The sequence below is a fragment of the Hyaena hyaena genome, unplaced genomic scaffold (assembly GCF_003009895.1).
Source record: "Hyaena hyaena isolate Hyena2069 unplaced genomic scaffold, ASM300989v1 scaffold_122, whole genome shotgun sequence".
In the NCBI taxonomy this organism is placed as follows: Eukaryota; Metazoa; Chordata; class Mammalia; order Carnivora; family Hyaenidae; genus Hyaena; species Hyaena hyaena.
In genome coordinates this window covers 3,193,293-3,215,927 of record NW_024080754.1, presented here as the reverse complement: position 1 = coordinate 3,215,927, position 22,635 = coordinate 3,193,293, and the positions used below count along the sequence as shown (strand labels likewise).

Here is a 22,635-nt window from a genome sequence, read left to right as displayed (position 1 = left end):
CCTTGTGAAGATTCTAGGTAATACATCATTGAGAATATACCTTATTTGAAGATCAGTGATTAGAGAAAGATCTATGAAATGTTACCTGTGTAATTCAAACTGTTATCTAATTGGTGAAAATACCAGATAACTCTTTTGCTCAAATTATTCTGGCAGCCACTAGATGTCTCTCTTGTCTAATGTTTAGGAAGAACGACCTCATTGTCTAGGAGGGAAGCTGGAAAAATCTACTTCAGTTTTTTTTTCCTTTTCATTCTTTAGGCAGATTCCCATTTTAAAAGTTTCAATCAGATACTGATTGAGTCAGTTTAATAAACTTAGGACTTTTTAAATATAAACGGTGGCTTTTTTGACAATATAAATACGGTTTATAACGTCATTTAGGATGTGACTAAATAGGCATTCTTTTCAAATGTGATTTTTCAGAATTCTTAAGTTATAATTTATGTTGTTGCTAATAGCCCATACCTTGATACAAATACATGAACAGATGCATCTTTTCACTTGTATATCTAAGGGGAAAATGAAATCACAGAAGCAACAGTGATCTAGATATTTAAATTGTTTTCTTTTTCTGGGTTAAGCGTCTGACTCTTGGTTTCAGCTCAGGTCATGATCTCATGGTTCATGGGATCGAGCCCCATGTCTGGCTCTGCATTGACAGTGCGGAGCCTGCTTGGTATTCTCTCTCTCTCTCCCTCTCTCTGCCCTTCCTGCATATTCTCTTTCTCTCTCAAAACAAATAAATAAACTTAAAAAAATAGTTTTATTTTTCTTCAGGTCTGCCACTTATGTTTGTGACTTGAGAAGTTTTATTTGCTGGTGTTATAGTTTAAGAAGTCCTTGTTGGGCTTTTATATTTGTTTCTTAAAATATTGTTGATCTCTAAAAAGTTGGAGAAAATTGAGGCTTCCACGTGTAACTGTTTTGTTCTTATCGTCTTGTATTCAGAAATTTAGAAAATGGCCATGCAGGGGCACCTGGATAACTCAGTTGGTTAAGCATCCAACTCTTGATTTCAGTTCAGGTCATGACCTCACAGTTCATGGGATTGAACCCCACATCAGGCTTTGCACTGTCAGTGTATTTTATGTACTACCAAATTTACTTAAAGAATACAGTTTGGTGTTTCTGCTATATTCACAGAATTGTGTAAATATCACCACTATCTAATCTTAGAACATTTCAGCACCTGAATAAAGGGACCTTTACCCATTTGCAAACAGTTCCCATTTCCTCTCAAACCCTCCACCCAGCTCCTGGCAGCCACTAATCTATGTTGTGTCTCTGTGGATTTGCCTATTGTGAACATTTCACATATGTGGTCTTTTTCTGTGTCTGATGTATTTCACTTAGGACGATGTTTGCAAACACATGTTATGGCGTGTATCAGCACTACATTCCTTTTTTTCTTTTAATGTTTATTTATTTTTGAGAGAGAGGGAGAGAGTGCAAGCAGGGGAGGGGCAGAGAGAGAGGGAGATATAGGATCCAAAGCAGGCTCTGCACTGCCAGCAGAGAGCCTGATGGGGGCTCAAACTCACGAACTGTGAGATCATGACCTGTAACAAAATCAGACGCTTAACTGACTGAGCCACCCAGGGCCCCCAGTACTACATTCCTTTTCATGACTGGAATATTCTTCATGAATATGAATTCATTTCATGAAGAATATTCCAGTGATGAAAATGATACCACATTTTCTTTATTCATTTATCCATTGATGAGCATTGGATTGTTTCCACTTTTTGGTTATTGTGAATAAAGCTGCTGTGAACATTGTGTTTGAATTTTTGGGTGGACATATGTTTTTATTTTGCTTGTGTTACATACCTTAGAGTGGGATTTCTGGGTAATATACATACGTTTTAAAATTTTCATTGATTTTTTTTCTTTTTCAGGTTTTTATTTAAATTCCTGTTAACATACAGTGTAAAATTAGTTTCAGGAGTATAGTCAGTGATTCATTACTTAAATATAAAACCCAATGCTCATCCCAACAAGTGCCCGCCTTAATACCCATCACTTATTTTTACCCATCCTCCTACCTACCTCTCCTCTGGGTAACCATCAGAGTTTATTCTCTATAGTTAAGAGTCTGTTTTCTGGTTTGCCTGTCGTTTTTTCCTCCGCTATGTTCATCTGGTTTTTTTTCCCCTTAAATTCCACATATGAGTGAGAGTGTATTTGTCTTTCTCGGACTACCTTATTTCGCTTAGCATAATATTCTAGTTCCATCCATGTTGTTGCAAATGGCAAGAGTTCATTCTTTTTGATGGCTGAGTAATATTCCATTGTATATATTTACCACATCTTTATCTATTCATCAGTAGATGGAGATTTGGGCTTTTTCCATAATTTGGCTGTTGTTGATAGTGCTGCTGTAAACATTGGGGTGCATGTATCCCTTGGAATCAATATTTTTGTAGCCTTTGAGTAAATAACCTAGTAGTGCAGTTGCTGGATTATCTGGATTATAAGGTAGTTCAATTTTTTTTGATGAAATGAAATAGTACTTTAATTATTTTAGTGCTACAGGTCAGTTGATCTGTGCCACACACCAGAGACCTCTTCTATTTTTCTGAGAAGATTACATGACATTTGTTGTGTTTGTAGGCTCTATGCCCCGTGTGGGGCTTAAACTCATAGCTTATAGATCAGGGTTCATGTGTTCTACTGACTAAGCCAGCCCATCGGCCCAGGGTAGTTCTATTTATAACTTTTTTGAGGCACTTCCATACTGTTTTCTAGAGTGGCTGCACCAGTTTGCATTCTCACCAACAGTGTTATAGGATTCCCCTTTGTCTGCGTCATTGCCAACACCTGTTGTTTCCTGTGTTGTTACTTTTAGCCATTCTGACAGGGGTGAGGTGATCATTCATTGTAGTTTTGATTTGCATTTCCTTGATGATTAGTGATGTTGAGCATCTTTTCATTTGTATGTTAACCATCTGTATGTCTTCTTTGGAAAAATGTCTATTCATGCCCATTTTTTAACTGGATTATTTGGGCATTGAGTTTTATGAGTTCTTTATCAAGAAAATTCTTTGATGTATATGATTAATTATTTTCCCACCCTTCCCCCTGATTAATTTTTTTAAATTCTACTTCCAACTGTTTTTGAAGAAAGATTCTGACTTACAGAGGAGGCACATGCTTTCTATATATTTACTTTTTTCCTGCTGACCTACTTGACAGTAAGTTAAAGACATCATGATGCTTTACCAAAAGTGTTTAAATAGATATCTCCTAAGAAGAAGATATGTTTCTACATAAGTTGTATTAATATAGTTATTACACTCAAATTTAATTTTAATGCAATAATATCTAATTTGTATCCACATTTTCTTGGTTGTTTCTGTATGTCCTTTATTTTATTCCTTTTCTATTGAGGATTCAATCAAGGATCACGTTTGCATTTGCTTGTCCTATTTCTTAAACCCATAATTTCCCTACCTTTCTTTTCTTTTTTGTCAAATCAGGTTATTTTGTAGACTCTCTTTAGGATTTGGGTTTGTCTGATTGTTTCCTCATGATTAGTTTCTGGTTAATTTTCAGCAAGAGCACTACTTACTGCACAGTGGTGATGTGTCATCAGTTTATCACCTCAGGAGACAAAGAATGTCAGTGTGTCCTTTATTGATGATACTGAGTTTGGTTACTTGGAAAGTAGTATCCTGCAGATTTCTCCATTGAGGTACTCTGATCAACATATTGTAAAAATAAATTCCATAACCTATGGCTTGATACATATTTGAGCATTTATAGTATTCAGAAAATGGTGTCTTTGCACTAAGCAGAGATCTGTACTTGAGTGGGAAAAATAATTTTATAACAGGTACATATACCAAAGAGCTGCAAAATAAATGTGAACAGATGAAAACTGGGTTATTGAGGAATGAGTCCTGAAGCACACAGGTGCCTATAGTGCACCTAATGGCGCCAGATTTTCCCATTTTTTAAAAATTTTATTCTAATCCCAGTATTGTTAGCATACAGTACTGTATTAGTTTCAGGTATACAATAGAGTGATTCAGCACTTCCATATATCACCCAGTGCTTGTCACAACAAGTGCCCTCCTTAATCCCCATCGCCTATTTCACCTATCCCCAACCCACCTCCCCTCTGTTAGCCATCAGTTTGTTCTCTATAATTAGGAGTCTGTTTCTTGGTTTTCTACTCTCTCTCTTTTCAGCCTGTGCTTTTTTTTGTTTTGTTTTTTAAATTCCATATGTGAGTATGTGGTATCATATGATACCAAATCATATGGTATTTGTCTTTCTCTGACTGACTTATTTTACAAGATCCTCCTATTTTTTATAAAGTTTATTTATTTTTGAGAGAGACAGAGTGTGAGTGGGGGAGGAACAGAAAGAGAGGGAGACACAGAATCTGAAGCAGGCTCCAGGCTCTGAGCTGTCAGCACAGAGCCCAGCGTGGAGCTCGAACTCACGAACTGCGAGATCATGACCTGAACCGAAGCCAGCACTCAACCGACTAAGACATCTGAGTGCCCCAAGATTCTCCTATTTTTTAAAAAGGAACCAGAAATCCATATTTTTGAGTAAATCCTACTTTATAAAACCAGAAGTCCTCTAAGAAATTTTGGACTAGTAGTCCAAACTACCAGTTTGTGCTCTCTCTTCTAAAGAAATGCTGGAATGTTTGATATGGTTTGAGATCAGCCATAAAAATGGGATTAGTTTTAAGCAGCATTTTGAAAGATAAAGGACTATGGTGCAAAAGGTATTTGGAAGACTTGGGAGGGAGAGGGAGCAAATCATCTGGGGAGTGGGGAGTTGATTTCTTAGAGACTCCAAGTAGACGTGAACTTATTAGCAGGGAGATAGTTGGAGAAAGATGTTAGAAGCATATGTCTACTAATGAGGGGATAGTGAAAACTTCTGCTTGTTTGTGAAGAAAGAGAGCAGTGTCATCAAATGACGTGTTTGGAAAGTACGAATGTGGCATATGTTTTGTAGGACTCCTCCATGCAATTCTAAGTGTTCAAATTAATGCCTTTTTCCTTGTTGTACAATCTATTCTGTTTTGGTTTTTTCTTCTCTACTGATTCTCTTGTTTTATTTGGGTTTACTAACAAAAATTCTTTACTTCCCGCCAGCTTCGGGCACTGTATTCAATGTACCTTCGGAAAACAAAAAGTTTGAATAAATTGCTCTATCACCTGTTCAGGCTGATGCCAGAAAACCCGACCTATGCAGAGACAGCTGTTGAGCTCTCCAGTAAGGACCCTAAAACATTCTTTACGGAAGAGCTCCAGTTGAGTATTAGAGGTAAGATATGTGTTTGTGTTTTTTCTTGGAGACTATGTCCAGGTTGAGTTGTATTTATTATGCTTTATTCTTGCGAGTTTGGAGAATAACCCCAAATGTGGGTCTTGGCCACAAGAATGTTGAAGTACACGATTTCCCATGTTTATTTAAATAGGACAAACATCTGTGGTAAAGGTAAGAATTCTATACATTTTTGAAGCTTCGTTGAGACTGTTATCTTTTATTCTGTAAGCAAATATATGATAATGTTTTATAAAACAACAATATATTGTTTTATATATACTACTTTTAAGTAAGTAGACTTAGAGACTTAGAGTCTAAGTCTTATATAAGTTTTATGGTCTTATAAGTCTTTATAGTTATAAATAAGTAGTTTATATTTATAATATATGCTTATATATAAGTAGTGTTCAGTTGGGGAAACAGATGAGTAAATTTATTTCCTTCACTACATGAGCTCAAATTTTAGCTGAGGGGATAGATATACATGCAGCTAGTTGTACTATAGTGTCTAAGCAGTTTCCTTACAATTGGAATTTTTTTAAATGCCTTGGAGATCTGAGGAGGGTACTGTGTCTTGTGAGTATTAAAGTGGATATTCTAGGACTTTTATATAACACATCAGTGAGCTCTGGGGAAAGTGTAGGGACCAAAGTCCTTTTCATAATTTATAAGAAAGACAGTCTTTAAATTTTTCCTCCTTTTTATTTAAAATTTTTCCACCCCTGGGGGTGGGGGGGTTAGGGTCCTACTTTTAAAAATATGCGTGTTCCTCTTTTTTTGTGATCTATCATGTGAAATATAAATTGCTATTTCTTGGCAGATTTTTCATTGTCGATTGGGATCTTCATTCTTTTCACTTCTTTTTTGCCATTCTAATGGTTTACTTTGAATGTATGAGTTTACTAATAATCCAGAGTTCTGGTTTCTTTGGTATGTTTATTTTATGAGCTCTGGCTCTAGTGTTAAGGAATTAAAAATGATGTTCTAGTCTGTTATTCTATGTAAGAAATACATGTTACTAACTAAGACTTTGTTTTTTCCTCAGAAATGGCAACTCTCCCATACCATATCCCACATTTGGCTTGTTCAGTCTATCATATGACTTTAAAAGACTTACCTGCCATGGTGAGGCTGTGGTGGAATAGTAGCGAGAAGCGTGTTTTCAATATTGTAGATAGATTCACAAGCAAGTATGTCAGCAATGTTCTTTCTTTTCAAGAAATTTCTTCTGTACAAACAAGTACACAACTGTTTAATGGCATGACGGTTAGTATTATCTTGAACTTTTTCCAGAAGAGCTGTTTGAATATTGATTATGTCTGTCGTTTGTAGTGCATATCATCTCAATATTAACCATTTGTTCAGAACTGTAGAAGCTGTCTACTCTATTTTCTGATTCTTGGGTATCAAATTTCAATATTAATGTATAGATTAAAGCAATGTTATAATTTCATTTACCCGCATCAAAGTTTTTGAACATTCGTTAGTTCATTTAAAATATATATTGGAATACCATTCCAGGCACTGTCTGTCAATCACTTGGGAAATGAATGGTTTAGTAGGGTCAGATCCTTATTGTGTAATAACATATAATCTGATAAAGGGGAAAGCATGATCCTGATAATCTTTTCTGCACTGGACACTAAAAAGTGGCTCATTAAGAGGAAGAATGCTATTCAATCTGAGTGGGAAAGGCTCAGCCAGCTGAAGGGATTAGGTGCAGCTTTATGGAGAAAGATCACTTTGAAGTGGGCAGGATTGTGTTTCAGGGATAATGAAGGGAAAGGGATTGAATATTACAAGAAAACAGTATGGCAAAAGCAAAAAGTTTGAGAGGAGAATGTAATTTCTGTGACTGCCTAAGAAATGATAAATAAGCCACAGAGTAGGATTCCTGAAAGTAAATAAAGAACCAGCTGCTTCCGTGATAAAGGAGGCCATGTTGGGCAAGGCCTCAAATGATAGTCTAAAATAATTTGGTCCTATTTAGTCACTGAACATTTCCTTTGAAGCAAATGACATTGTCGGAGTTCTAATCTGTGAAATTGCTCTGACTCCAATATATAGTACTGGCTGTTAGCATGGAGCTTGGGTTCAAATGCATAGTCAGTGGATACTACTGGTGTAGACATTAGTAACAAGGAGGGCCTGAGTGAGGTAGTATCAGTGGGAGTGTTCCATAAAAGGAGAGGAATGTTAGAAATTTTGTGGTGATTTATTCGAACTTGTAGCTGGTTAATAGGTGGAAATGGTCTAACAGTTGATGGTTGGCTTTAAAGCTCAAGAGAATGCTATGGCAGAGAAAGCTCTGGGAGACTTCTAAATGGAAGTGATAGTGCATACCCTGTGTGGAAGAAAAGGAATAATCAAGAACTCATTCTGTCATTGGTCTGTTCAAAAACTATTATGTGATAAGCCCAATATTAAAAAACATATGTTTTTTATGAGCAGAATTTCTTTTGAAACTAACTTTGAATTTCATGAAAATCACTTTAAAATGTCAGGTATATAAACCTGTTTATTAAATATCTCTTGTCTAATAAACCAACACGCTTACCTGTGTTGTCTTTGAATGACGACTGACAACAAGATGTTCTTTGAACAAAAGAAAGAAATTTGCAAGAAAATATTACCTTTCCCATGTTGCAGGTTAAAGCTCGGGCTACCACTCGAGAAGTGATGGCTACTTACACTATTGAGGACATAGTTATTGAGCTTATAATCCAGCTGCCTTCAAATTATCCGCTGGGCTCAATTACCGTGGAGAGTGGGAAGAGAGTGGGAGTGGCTGTTCAGCAGTGGCGGAACTGGATGCTGCAGTTAAGCACTTACCTCACCCATCAAGTAAGTCTGTGTCCACATTTGACTTCCCAGATAGAGCACTGCTGACCTGTTCTTTGAAAGGGCAATCAGACCCTTCTGCTTGAGTTTGAAACCAATAGACTGTATTTCCTTGGATCCACACAGATGTATGCCTAAATGACTTGAATCTGCCAAGCTGTTGTGATTTGTAAGGTTCTACAGTCTTCTTCCCGGTGTTTGAGAGGAATTGACTTTACTCCACTGGCATTGTGGATGACCTAGAACATTATGTAGTGTTACGGAAGTTGTTTGAGAGGGAATCTTCTTGTAAGATACTGGACCGATAAATGTCTTGGAGCTAGTTTTAGTCTAAGATTTCAACTGTCCTTCTGTGATTAGAGAAATCCCACTACTCTCAGAGATCTTTGACTTTGAAACAGATTATAGTTGTTTCCACGTTGGTACTACAAAGCTTGATGTATTGGTGTAGAAGCCTCCCTTTCAAGTCTGTCTTTAATGAAGGGAAATTATACCTTGTTCCTACAACTTGGGAGGTCATTTTAAAAACCAACATTCAGAAAACTTAGGAGGTGTGAAGGTAGCCAAGTAGATTCTCTTTTCTCAAATTCAAATTCAATTTTACAGTTTATGAAATTGAATAAAAATAACTTTGGTGCTCTTCAGAGCATGTGTACTCTATTTTCTTCTTCTTGTTAACAGAATGGAAGTATTATGGAAGGCCTCGCATTATGGAAAAATAATGTAGACAAACGTTTTGAGGGTGTTGAAGACTGCATGATCTGTTTCTCAGTCATTCATGGTTTCAACTATTCTCTTCCCAAAAAAGCCTGTAGAACATGCAAGAAAAAGTTCCATTCAGCCTGCTTGGTAAGTCCAAAGAAGAATTAACTTATTTATATTTTATGTATTTTTTAAATGTGCGATAATCTAATTTTGGAAAAGAAAACAATGTTAAACTCTTAGGTGTCATTAATATTAAAATGATTTTTCAAACTCTGTAAAAGGTAGTTAGTAATTCATGGAGGCTAGTAGCGTAAAGGAGACTGAAACCATTGGAAGCAGGGGCCATCTGGCATCAGAGCTCTTTGCTCTCTTTCTTTAATCATCAGCTGCCCCATGTACAGTTGCTTCATATGAGGTCTTGTCTTACTCACGTCTTCGTGGTTGTGTGTGGGAAGAAATCATCATCAAACTGTAGCCGTTGGAGGTAATAGTGAGTTGTGTTGATTTTGGAGATGAATGGAGGAAGCTAAAATTTTGGTAGTTTTCCTTTTCCACTTTATCATTGTTAAGCTTATTTTAGATGTGTATGTAATATGACAGCTTTAAGAAGTTCTTTTAATATTTAAAACCCTTTCTTTTTCAGTACAAATGGTTTACGTCTAGCAACAAATCCACTTGTCCACTCTGTCGTGAGACCTTTTTCTGAATTTTTGTTTCCATTGGAAGTGATCCCTGAAGTAAATGAAGCAAAGAGTGCAACTTTGGATCCATCTTGAAGTATTGATGTGAGGAGGCCAGTAAGGTTTTAAATGAGACCTTCTCTGGAAAATTATTTTGGTTAATGTAATGATCCTAAATCAGGTTTACTTATCTTTAGATTGCTTTGTAAATGTTTGGAAACCTTTCCTTTTACATAAGAATATTACATATTTGAGAGAAAATATTTATATTAATAGTTTAATCTTTTTGTATATTTAAAAATAAATATGGAAAAACCCTAAATTACAGAATTGAAATTTGTGAAAGCACTGTACAACTATATTATACTAAAAATCCCAGTTTGTTCATCTATGCTCTAGAAGAATCCAAGTGAGGCAAATGAGTTGAGAGGGTTGATTTCTATCTACAGATATTTTAAGACTTATTTATCAGTTATGACAACAAAATTAATTAGTATTCTGATATTTGTAGATTATTTTAATGATAAAATGAGGCTAAGCTATTAATATAGCTTATCAGAAGCTATTTGAAGCATGCTCTGAAATACTATATCAAAGAGTGTAAATTGAACTTTCAGGTGTTTTCAAGGGTTATGAAATTCAGACAATTAAATTCATGGCACTGACCTTTTGCTGTGGAAGAATTACCATGGATTAGTGAAATTTGAATTGCAAACCTGTCAGAGAATATATTATTACTCAGTTTGAGTGAGTCTCCTGAGGATATGAATTTGAGAGAAGCAGGAATTAGATTATTTCATTCATGAAGCAGAGTGGTAGTGATCCCTCTATTGAGAGGGAAGAAATAAATGAGTATTTCTGAAATTTAAGATTGGTGGAAAAAATAAAGAATTATAAAATGTTGCAGGAGGCTTTCAATTTTCTAAGCAATCTTTGCTGTTCTTACTGGCCAAGATTACACTAAATTAGAGATTTGGGGGAGCTTATTTTTTCCAGCCTTTAGAAGTACAAGTTACTAATTTTAGTACTAAGTGAAATTCAGTATAATGGGCTGAAGTGAAGTAGGTAGAAACCTGCCTTTTGCCTCAGCACTGTTACCCTTAAAACATTGTACCCAACTTATAAAAAAGTATGGAAGTTTGGAACTTAGAATAATTTTATCGCAGTCTTCCATTACATGGGAAATATTAACATATCTAATAGCAAGTTTACTTGAAAGATCAGCTAATCATCTCTGTTGCAAATGTTTAATTGGCAAAAAGCAAGTCCTGTTAAATAAAATCACTGCTTACCATCAACTGGGTAAAATGGCTGTTATTGAATTAGAATGAATGTGGTCAGAGTATTATAGTCGAGAGTGAAGTATTATGCGTGAGTTATAGATCTCTTGAGTTGAATTTGTAGATACAGTATCCTACCCAGTTTTGTCTTGTCTCTTGGATTTTTCTCTGTAGTGTTTATTATCTTATAGCCTCGAGACTCAAGGAGTCAGTAAGTGAAGAACAGATAGCCAAAATTCTACTACCTCTTCTTAACCCCTTTCTTAAAATATTCTTTTACATCTCTCTCTGACATAGGAATCCCAAAGGATTGTGTTACTCCCCTGTGAAAGTTACACACTTCTCCTTTAAAAATGGTTTTATAATAAGACTTTGTTTATAACTTTTCCAATATTGGTACTTCTTGGCTTCTGACCCAAAACTCAAGTAGAATAGAAAAGGGAATAATGGAGCATTGGTTTTCCACATTAGTATTTAGGGCATCAGGTTCTTGGTGAAACACTATAATAAAGTGGAATACCTTCTCTTCATACTTAGGACTGTTAGCCTTTGAGACTTGTAAATATATGTAAAGCTTGTTACTGTTTATATGCTACAGAAAAGGCTTTCCAAAATAAGACTGAAATACAGAATACGATTAAAGTTTTATTTATATAGCTTTAACAACTCTGCAACATCCCTTAAAATTCTAGTATAAGGACATTAAAAATTGCATGAGATTCAAAGTCCATTAGCAAAATTATTAATTTAAAACCCTAATGTAAATTGCAAATTTTAGAATTTATTTTTAACTCTTATCACATGCTCTAATATATGTACATAAGTTTCTGTGGCTTAAGTAATTAATGTTATTACTTAACAAGTTTTTGTGGTGTGAATGACTAATGTTATTATTTTACTGTTAAACCATATGTGCCCATTACGATTCTTTTTAATTATAAAATATTTCAAATATACAGAGTAATAATATAAATGCCCTTGTACTCTTCACAAACTATTTTGCCATATTTGCTTCTGATTTTTAAAGAAATAAAATGTTCCTCTTTTGTACTCCTCCCTGATGCCATCTCCTCTTTCCCTCCCTAGAGCTAACCGGTTCTGAAGTTGGTGTGACTGTTTCCTATTTAAGACTTTATACTTTTCCATGTGTTTGTATCCATAAGTAATTATATAGCAGTTTAAAAATTTTTTTATCTGCGATAGCCTATCGTATGTAGTCTTTTGTAACTTGCCTTCTCAGTCAACATAATTGCTGTTTACTGTATTAGTTTACTTGCCAATTCCACCAATAATGGTCATTTCAATTATAACTTTTTGCTTTTTTGAAGCGTGCTGTAAGTGTACATTCTTGATAACATTTTCTCATGCAAATGTGCTAGGTATTCTGGACATATGCCCCCAGATGGATTTTTAGGTGGTAGATACATATACTCCTTGACTTGAGATGTTCTCGAATTGCTCTCCAAAGAGGTATGCAAGTTTGCACTCCCAATGACAACTTAAGAGAATTCTGGAGAGCTGTGATATAATAGCTTTTTGTTTTAAATTTCTATTTCCTTGACCACCAGGAACCTTAGCTTCATTTCCTATATTTACTGGTCATTATTTTGTGAATTTATTATCGATATGCTTGTTTTTCTCTGTTACATGGCTGCTTTTAGTGACTTCATTTTAATGTGGTCTATGGCTGCCTTTAATTATATAGAATTCTGCAGTTAAATTTAGTCAAATTTATCATCCTTTTCCTTTATGATTGAGCCTTTTTTGTGTTAGGTTTTAAAAATTTATTCCTCCCCTGAGTTTAAAAAAATTCTGTTTTGTTTCAAAAGATATAAATTTCAAAATATGCCTGATTCACCTGAAATTAAATTTAGTGATTGTTGTAAGGCACAAATCCTATCCTGTATTGATAGCTGGTTCTCATAGCATCCTTTATTAAATAACATGCCTGCCCCCCACTAACTTTGTAGTGCCTCCTCTCCTATATTACCAAATCCTCTTCCATGTGTGAATTGGTTTCTGGGCTCTGTATTCTGTTCCACTGGCCTACTTACCTATGTTAATTCTACACAGATTTTTTTTTATTCTTTAAAAAATAGCTTTATAATTAATCTTGAAGAGTAGGTAAGTAGTCCTCTCTTCTGGCTCTTCCAAGACTTTCCTTGGGTAGCCATATTCTCTGCTGTCCAAGTACCCCTTTCCCTTGCTTGTTTATTATCATGGCTAGTTTGTCCTCACTGTAATAATTTGATTTATGAAAGAATTTGACAAATGCCCATCTTAAGTTTTATCTGTGTAACCAGGTGGCCCTTCTGGCTTTGCCAGATCTTATCCTTAGGGTCTTCCAACCTAGTTATTCTCAGTTTGTTTGTTTCAAAATTAGAAGCAAAATTTTTGTGAATGAATGCTTGAACCTCTCTATGAATTTGTCCTTTGGTTTTATAGAAGTTCCTTGCAAAAAGACTTTGGGCTTAGCAAGGTGTTTATTATGGAGGTCTACTAATTCAGTAGTTTTGATAAGGTTCTTTGTTGTTGTTGTTGTTTTTACTGTGAATTTCTTTCTAAAGTTAGCAACTTCTTTGGCACCAGAGCATCAAATAATGTGTATAATTCATATCCAGATTTTATGAGGGGTATCGGGACATTAAGAAACCTCTGTGGCATTCCAAATTGATATGTTATTTCAAAAACATACTGGCTATTGATTTCCTCTTTTATTTTTAACAATGTGATGTGTCCTAAAAAAGACTCATAAAAGGAGACCTTATAAAAGACCACAGGTTTGTTCACCTGAGCCTGTTTGGCCTCCGGTATTCTAAAAGACTGTGGTGTATTGTATATGCAGGTAGTAGTCTTTCTTTTCATTCTTTAAAACAAAGCCCATTAACAAGCAGTATTTGTAAGAATTTACTAGTGCAGTGTTCAGAATGTCTTTTCTGGGCATAGACACTTCTCGAACTGCAGAACCATAATCACGGGATTCTCTTTCATTTCTGGATTTGAGAAAGCTATACCAGTAGATGGTAAAATGAGAACGAGAAAGTGATAATATATTTATGTGGTACCATCAGATTTAATTTGCATATTAATCGTCTACCATCCAACCTTGTAAACTGATTTTTTCCAGTAGGTTTGTGTGTATGTGTATGTGTGAATTTTGTATATAAGGTCATGTCACTGGCAAATAGAGATAGTTTTACTTTTCCAATCTGGATGCCTTTTCTTTCTTTTTGTTGCCTAATTGCCTTGGCTAGAACATCCAGTGTTGAGGTGTTGAGAGAGGAGATATCCTTGTCTGATTCTTGATCTTAAGGAGTAGGCTTTCAGTCTTTCAGCACTGTGATATTACCTGTGATTGATAATCAGACTTAAAGGTGAACTTAGTACAAATGTGAAGATGCCTCAGTTAATTGTTCTAGGCTGCAGTTTCTGTGATGTAAGAAAATAAGCTGTTGGATCAAAGGATAAGCTAAGAGACAGTGGTGTTTGTTTGTGTTTTATGTATGCTGTGCTGCTGAAAGACAGTTTCTCAACTTCAGTACTTCTGGCATTTTGAAGAAATGTGCATAATTTTGCATAAAGGTGCATAATTCTTTGTTTGGGGGACTGCCCTGTGCATTATAAGATGTTAAGCAGCATTCCTGGCCTCTAACTACGAGATGCCAATGCAGCATCTCAGCTGCCCAGACAACCAAAATGCCCAGACATTGCCAGACATGCCCTGGGTGTCAAAATCATGCCTAGTTGATCGCCTTAGAGCATGGACTAATCAAGCATTATTGAATAGAAATATAATGGGAGCCGGGGCGCCTGGGTGTCTCAGTCGGTTGGGCATCTGACTTCGGCCCAGGTCATGATCTCACGGTTCACGTTTCATGGGTTGAGCCCCGCGTCGGGCTCTGTGCTGACAGCTAGCTCAGAGCCAGGAGCCTGCTTCAGATTCTGTGTCTCCTTCTCTCTCTGACCCTCCCTGCTCTTGCTGTCTCTTTCTCTCTCTCAGAAATAAATAAAACATTAAAAAATTTAAAAAAGAAAAAGAAATATAATGGGAGCCATATATGTTCTTTTGTATATTTTTTATTTAAATATTTATTTTTGAGAGAGAGAAAGTGTGTATGCAAATGTGGGGAGGGGCAGAGAGAGAGAGGGGACGGAGGATCCAAAGTGAGGTCAGTGCTGATAGCAGAGAGCCCAATGCAGGGCTTGAACTCGTGAACCACGAGATCATGACCTGAGCTGAAGTCAGATGCTTAACCAACTGAGCCACCCAGGCGCCCCTTTATAGATGCTGTTTTAAAGTTTGTTAGTAGCAAGGCTCCTGAGTGGCTCAGTCAGTTTAGCATCCGACTTTGGTTCGGGTTATGATCTCGCAATTTCACGACTTTGAGCTTCGTGTTGGGCTCTGAGTTTGACAGCTTAGTGCTTGGAGCCTGCTTCAGATACTGTGTCTCCCTCTCTGCCTTTCCCTGCTTGCGCTCTGTCTCTCTCAAAAACAAATAATAATTTTAAAAATTAAAAAAATGAAGTTAGCTAGTAGCTACATTAAAAAATGTAAGAAGAAATAGGTGAAATTAATTTTTAATAGCACATTTTAACTCAGTATCTAAAATACTATTTCAACATGTAGTCCATATAAGAATTAGATGTTCTACATTTTCTATATTAAATTTTTGAGATCCAGTGTGTATTTTAAATTTACAGTACATTTCAATTCAGACATGAAATTTTCATCAGATACTACACTTGATCTTAGCCAAAAGGCCGAAAAGCGATGATGAAATTTTCATCAGAAATGCTTGATCTGTATTTAGATTTCAGAAAATTTATAAAGTAAATTCACATACCTAAGTTTTTCCAAACCTACTTAAAAGTTTTCCAGTAACTGAATTACTTTTCCTTTTGGAATTTAAATTAATTGAAATTTAAAATTTAAATAAATTTAAATTTAAAAATTTATTTTAAAAATTAATTTAGTCACACTTTAGTTCTTAGAGACACTTGATGTATTTCAAGTCTTATTAGCCACGTGGGCCTATTGGCTGTTGCATAGGACATTTTTAGTGTAGCCCTAACTTTACAGGTACATACAAAAAGAAAGTTTTATGATAATCTAGGAAGAATCCATCTGCACTTCTCCAACTACTTCACCTCTGTCTTTTTTTTTTTAAATGTTTACTTTTGAAAGAGACAGAGTGTGAGTGGAGGAGGGGCAGAGAGAGAGAGACACATACACAGAATCTGAAGCAGGCTCCAGGCTCCAAGCTATCAGCAGAGTCTGACATGGGGCTCAAACCCATGAACCATGAGATCATGACCTGAATCGAAGTTGGACACTTAACCAACTGAGCCACCCAGGCGCCCCTTCACCTATGTCTTGAAAGTGTTTTGCCTGTGAGAATTCTGGGATCATAGCTTATCATTTGGTTATTTTTTGAGTCACACATACACAGTATAGTTATATGTCCAAATCAGCCATAATTTGATCATATATAAAAAATAATCCTGCAGTAAATTTTACCTGGCAGTGCCATGCATTAAATAGGCCTTACCTATTACGTGGTTGTGTCATGAAGAAAGTATTATATCCTGATATTGGTCCCAGAGTAACAGTTATAGATTTAGACATTTCTACTACTCTTTGGGGCAGTTTTAGTACTCTTGAGGGATCTGGTGTTCTGTGGAATTAATAGTGGATAAAGTGACCTATGTCTGTATTTTGTTGTCCATCTATATTTGTAGACCTATCTCCCTAGTTTAGACAGTCAGGGAAGTTTTAAGTGCTAATGTCTACTGGAATAGCATTACTAGAGAGATTTTGGATAGTTGTCCTGTTTTTAAGCTGTTATAGGACATTAGTTTTTCCCATGGCCCTTCTACTTATGGTATCCTTTACCATAGCTTTCTAATTCTTAAAGAACCCAGAACATCTTGAGGGGCAGAAATTTGTTTTGATTTCTAGCTTTTTGAAATGTTAAGTGACATCTTCTACATTGGCATTTTTAAATCCATTTTGTAAAGCCCAATCTGCCTTTACAAATGAGTTCTTGAGAATACCCCAGAATATTGTTTGAAAATTTTTCTGGGTCAGTTTTCAGAATCTGCTATTTAATTCAGCTTGTTTGCTTATAATTTTGAATTTTGTCCAGTCCATCCATAAAGGAGAGGCCCCTGGAATGGCTTTATGTACTACATTTCCTATTTGCTTTTCCTTTCAAGATCAGACCTTGAATTATGAAGAACTGGGTTATTTATTTATTTATTTATTTTTATTTATTTATTTTTCTTTCATAATTTATTGTCAAGTTGGTTTCCATATAAAGAACTGGGCTATTTAAACCATCTCCTAGTTTTGGTATTTTTATTGTTGGTTTTGCTGCCTTTTTTTTTTAATGTTTATTTTTGAGAGAGAGTGTGCACGCATGAGAGCGGAGCGGGGCAGGGGCCGGATAGAGGATTGAAGCAGGCTCTATTCTCACAGCACAGAGACCAGTGTGGGGCTCAGATGCACAAACCGTGAGTCAGGACCTGAGCCAGAGTTGGATGCCTAACTGACTGAGCCACCCAGGTGCCCTGGTTTTGCTACTTTTAACTGTTTTGTTCCCAGCCAAGAAGCTAATAATTAAGTGAACTGGTTGGTACAGACTCCAGGACAATAAGTATCTAACAAAATTTTGAACCCTACAGCAGATTTGTCTTCCTAAGTTTAAGAAAATCCTTTATTATAGCTCTTGGCTTGATTCCAGGCTAAGGATCAAATATTAGTTTCTTTAGATCTGCATTCTACCCCAGTATTTTGAAGGGATGTGATTAGATGTAATTGTTCTTTCCTAAAAAGAACCTTGAGCAAAAGATTGCAGAAGGATAGAATGAATGACTGGTAAAGATTAAGCTGGGTAGACAGAAAGGTGCCAGCAGGGTGGTTTCAGAACGTTTGAATGGCAGTGAGTCACTATTTCATTTTGAGGCCTCCATGTAACAATCAAAAATTGACTGCTGTATACTTTAGGCTTTCCCCCCACTATTTTTCTAGAGCTCCTTTGAATGTAGTAATTTTGGCATAGGAGAAGGTCCTTATAATGTGTATAACTAATTCCAAGTCATTTGGTAGCAAAATTTTGCCAGGTTAAGCACAAGAGTTAGGACTGTAGTGAAAACTGTCAGGAGGAGGTCATGCCTTTGCCACAGACAAATCAATGACAAGAAAAAGACACTGCATTTGTCAAAAGTGTGTTTGTTAATGGTAGATGAGGTTGCCCAGCCAAGTGGAGGATAGGAAGGAGCTGGTGGTCAGTGACCCCCAAACACTGATGATCCTGAGACATGGACTAAACAAAGTGAACTTGTTTTACAAATTGCCCGGACTTGAGGAATACTCATGAAGATTTCATAGATGACCGAAAGCAAAATTTGACCAATCATTTTAGCAGCCAATTGTCATCAGTCTAATGGACCATTAGTCTTTAGGGCCAGTTTATATTGATTTGGAGTCTTAGTCTATGCCTCCATCCATTCCCTATGAAGCACTCACTTCCTTATATATTCAACACACACGAGACAATAAGGGACAAAACAAGAACACATAAAACAAAATTTTGTATACATTTGTATGAATAGATGAACAAAAATGAAAAAAAGCAGTGAGAGAAAGGCAGGATAATGGCAAAAATATTTATCAAATGGTTCACCTCTAAATCAGAAGGTCTGATTATCATATAGATAAAATAACAAAGCATAATAAATAACATTATAATACGACGAGCTATTTGTTTAGAAGTCTTATATAAAATAAATTTAGCAATAAGAACCCAATGAAACTGCTCAAAGTTTAGATTGTTTTTGAGAAACTCATCTGGCAACATATCTGAGAACTGTTGGAGTGTGGGGATCAAGAAGCCACTGATCTTTGCTGTTGGTCCAAGGATCCATTGGAATACTGTCAAGTGAGGTGTTATAAATAATCTTGTGAGAATTGTCCAAAGGAGAGATCAAGATTTACCACCTGATAACTGAAACAAGAACTAGGAAAGGGAGAGTTAATGCTGGTTGGACCCATCATTTTGAGTAACCAACTGCTAATTTCATATAAGGTTTCTGAGTCCGGGATTGTTTTGGGATTGTGTTGGTTACAGAGGTGGAGAGAATTGATGTCAGCCTCACAAACATTCTGACAAAACATGGTGGTCAGCTGGCTTTCAGGAGATTACTGATAAGTTTGTTGATTGGTTGACCTTCAAAGTATGAGACTGCCACTGAATGATTGGCTTCCAGATATAAGTTGTCCTTGATCAATTAAGATTAAACTGAGGCAAGTTTTAAATGATCAGATAGGTTTAAAACTGGTTCAGATTTACTTGTTACTGGCTGTAGAGCAGTCTTTTATTTGGACTTTTACTAGGCTCTTTTATTCCTGATAGATTTGTTGGTTCTATAGAAGTTTTTGCTAGCCTTACTTTTTAAAAAAAAATGAAACTGACGTGATGTATAATTCACCATTTTAAAATGGGCAGCTTAGTAGCATTTAATACATTTAGCAGTTACTCTCCAGCCTGCCACCCTACCCTGATGACCAATCTGCTTTCTGTCTCTGTGGATTTACCTATTCCGAGTACCTCATATAAATGGAGTTGTACACCATCTGACCTTTGGTGTCTCCTTTCTTTCACTTGGCATGTTTTCAAAGCTCATCCACGTTGGAGCACGAATCAGGACTTCATTCCTTTTTTATGGCTGAGTAGGATGCCATAGCATATGTATACTACAATCTGTTTATCCATTCTTCTCTTAATGGACAATAAGAGAAGGTATCTACCTTTTTGCTGTTGTGAATAGTAACACTGAACAGCATCTCTGAACACTCATGTACAAGTATTTTTATGAGTACATGTTTTCAGTTCTTTGGAGTATATACATAGGAATAGAATTGCTGGTAGTTCTATGTTTTTAACTTTTTGAGGAAACACCAAACTGTTCTCCACAGCAGCTGCCACATTTTACATTCTCAGCAGCGTATGAGGGTTCCAAAGTCTTCATCCTCACCAACACTTGTATTGTTTTTTTCCCCCAAACATCGCCATCCTGGTGGATGTGAAGTGGTATCTTATCATGGTTTTGATTTGAATTTCTCTGATGACCATTGATGTTGATCATCTTTTCCTGTATTCATTGATCATTGGTGTATCTTCTTTGGAGAAATATCTATGCAAATCCTTTGCTTATTAAAAAGTTGTTTTGTTGTTGTTGAGTTGTAAGACCTTAAGATACACATACACTCTCTCTCTCTCTCTCTCTCTCTCTCTCGACTGGATACTAGAGCAAGATCTACCTTTTAGCGGGATGTTAATGCTCTTTAATTTGGGGAGAAGTGCTGGAGAACTCAATCAGGTTTGGCTCTGAATGACAAAAAATCCAAAGTAAAATGTGCTTTAAACGAGAAATTTCTCTCCTTGTAAATGAAGTCCAGAAATTAGCAGATCAGGGCTATAAAAAGCTCTATAATTGTGACAGACCTAGGTTTCTTAGTTGCTGCTTCGCTGTCCTCAGATTGTGACTCCACTCCCAGGGTCCAGGCTGGCTGCTGAGGCTGCGACTATTTTTGAGCACTTTACAGTTAGCACGAAGGACGAAAGATGAATATATGCGAACTCATCAAAGCACTTTTGCTCCACTTTTTCTCTCCTCTACTCAACTAGGACTTTTCACCATGAAACATGTAACACGTGTCTTAGATCTTTTCCTGTTTTCTTGTTTTATTCTTTGTTCTCTTTGTGTTTTTATCATTTGTGTTCTAGTAGTTACTGAAAAGCTCAGAAGAAAATTATTTTTAATACCTTTAGTCTGGTCACAGAAGGTTAATTTTTAAAATTTCAATTTACATTCATATGTTGTTAGAGGACAGTATTATAGAGGGAGGAATAAAAATATTTTAAGCACTGAAATATACTATAATTCTGTGAGGAAAGTGGAATAAAAATCCTGAGCCAATGAACGATGTTAATTAAATGTCTGACTGTTGAAGAGTTTGTTCTCTTATTACTGTATAGATGATAGTGGGAAGCAGGTGGGATGGGGCGCGTTGAGGGTGGTGTGGAATCAGATTGCTCTTGTGCTGATGAAATGGTTACGGCAATGATCTTATTTAACCGTACTGAAGTTCATGAGAGTACACGTTAGTTATCAATCTAAAAATATGTGAAGCAGTACATACTTTCCCAAAACTTGTGTAGAGCTCTGCAAGGAATAAAGTTGGAAGATACTATCCTGGGAGATGACAAGTGTCAGGTGGGCTGGCAGGTTCCCATACCAGACTCCCACAGACAGATCTTTGTGGATAGTTTTATAGAGATTTAAAAATATTTTTCACTTGAGATTTAGTGCTAGAGGATCTGTCATGAATAGCATGTCACACTATGTGTCTTCTGGGCGAACTAGTCAAGTTACGGTGCTAGAAAATGTTAAAGAAACTGCTTTACTGCGTGGGCCAGACCTTCCAGAGGCTCTGTCGCTAGGATGCTAACCATTGCAGGAAAAGAGAGAAATCAAAAAGAACTCTTTGTTGTCAGAGCTTAATTCTTCCCTAATGACAGAACCGACAGCCTATTGGAAGTGAAATGGTTACATTTTCTATCAACAAAAGAATATACATTGTGACATGTCTTACTAGCAGTGGTTTTGTAGTTAACTGTCACAAGATTACAATGAATTACATTTTGGAAAACACTTTCCTTAATTTAACACCTCCTCTAATGTGGACCTTTGTCATAGCCGACTTGCCAGAGGCTCTGAGGACAGAGCCTCTAGAATGTCACATCTTGTCTTACTGTGTTGGCAAGACCTCTCAGTGAGCAGTCTTCCTTGATTAAGCTTTAGGATGGAATATTTCAAGGACTAACCACAATATACATGTATACGTTTGGGTACATACTCTGTGTTAGGAAATTTCTTTCTATTCTTTGCTTATATTTTAAAGTCCTGAATGGATGATGAGTTTTATCAAATGCTTTTTCTACATCGATTTAAATGCAGGTGTTTTTTTTTTTCTCCCTCTGTCCTTGAGGTGGATTACAAAATATATTTTCTCCTGTTGAACAATTCTTGCATTCTTGGGATAAACCCTACTTGGTCTTGATCCATGCTATTATTACTAATAATATACTTTTGAATTTTAAAAATATTTTTTCAAATTTTGCATCTTTGTTCACAAAATTAACCTATGATCTTTCTTATACTGTATATTCATAAGTGAGATTAACCTACAATTTTTCTCATGTTTCTGTTTGATTTTGCTATCAGTGATATACTAGAATCATAAAATACCTATAAAATACCTGGTGCTTTTATTTTATGGAGTGAAGGGCGAATGGGCAGATACTCAACTAATTCAATGGCTTCAAATGTTGTAGACTCTTTAAAGTGTTCTATTTTTTCACGGGTTGCTAAGTTTTACTTTTTAAGGAAGATATCTATTTCATCTGTTTTCAAATTTATTACTATAAAGTTATTCATGGTATTTTCTTATTGTTTTTAATATTTATATTCTGTTTGCAAATATGATCTTTTCATCCCTAATATTTACTTGTGCCTCATTTCCTTTCTCTTGGTCTACTTTATTAGAGGTCTATCTAGTTAATCTTCCCAGAGAACACGTTTTCATTTTAACTCCTTAGAGTCTCGTTTTATTAATTCTATTATTTCTTTATATTTTCTGATAGTTTATTCTTATACTCTCTGTAACCTGTTGAGTTGAACGCTTACTTATTACTTTTCTCTATTTTTTTTTCCTGATAGATACATTTGAGGGATGTGTTTCTATATACTTCTTAAACTATATTCCA

At 35.9% G+C, this 22,635-nt stretch overlaps 1 protein-coding gene and 1 pseudogene across 1 annotated transcript in view; one reads left to right on the top strand and one right to left on the bottom strand.

Annotated features, from left to right (window-relative positions):
- The window catches only part of LTN1 (listerin E3 ubiquitin protein ligase 1), a 61,620-nt gene extending 49,766 nt beyond the window's left edge, over positions 1 to 11,854 (top strand). The window contains exons 26-30 of the mRNA XM_039237279.1: positions 5,124 to 5,295; positions 6,344 to 6,564; positions 7,948 to 8,142; positions 8,821 to 8,988; positions 9,488 to 11,854. Of these exons, the coding sequence (XP_039093210.1) occupies positions 5,124 to 5,295; positions 6,344 to 6,564; positions 7,948 to 8,142; positions 8,821 to 8,988; positions 9,488 to 9,550 (819 nt within the window). The 3' untranslated portion in view covers positions 9,551 to 11,854. The remainder of the gene's footprint in view (positions 1 to 5,123; positions 5,296 to 6,343; positions 6,565 to 7,947; positions 8,143 to 8,820; positions 8,989 to 9,487) is intronic.
- A 3,629-nt stretch (positions 11,855 to 15,483) lies between these two features.
- Positions 15,484 to 15,577, bottom strand: LOC120235146 (annotated as a pseudogene).
- Positions 15,578 to 22,635: the final 7,058 nt, after the last annotated feature.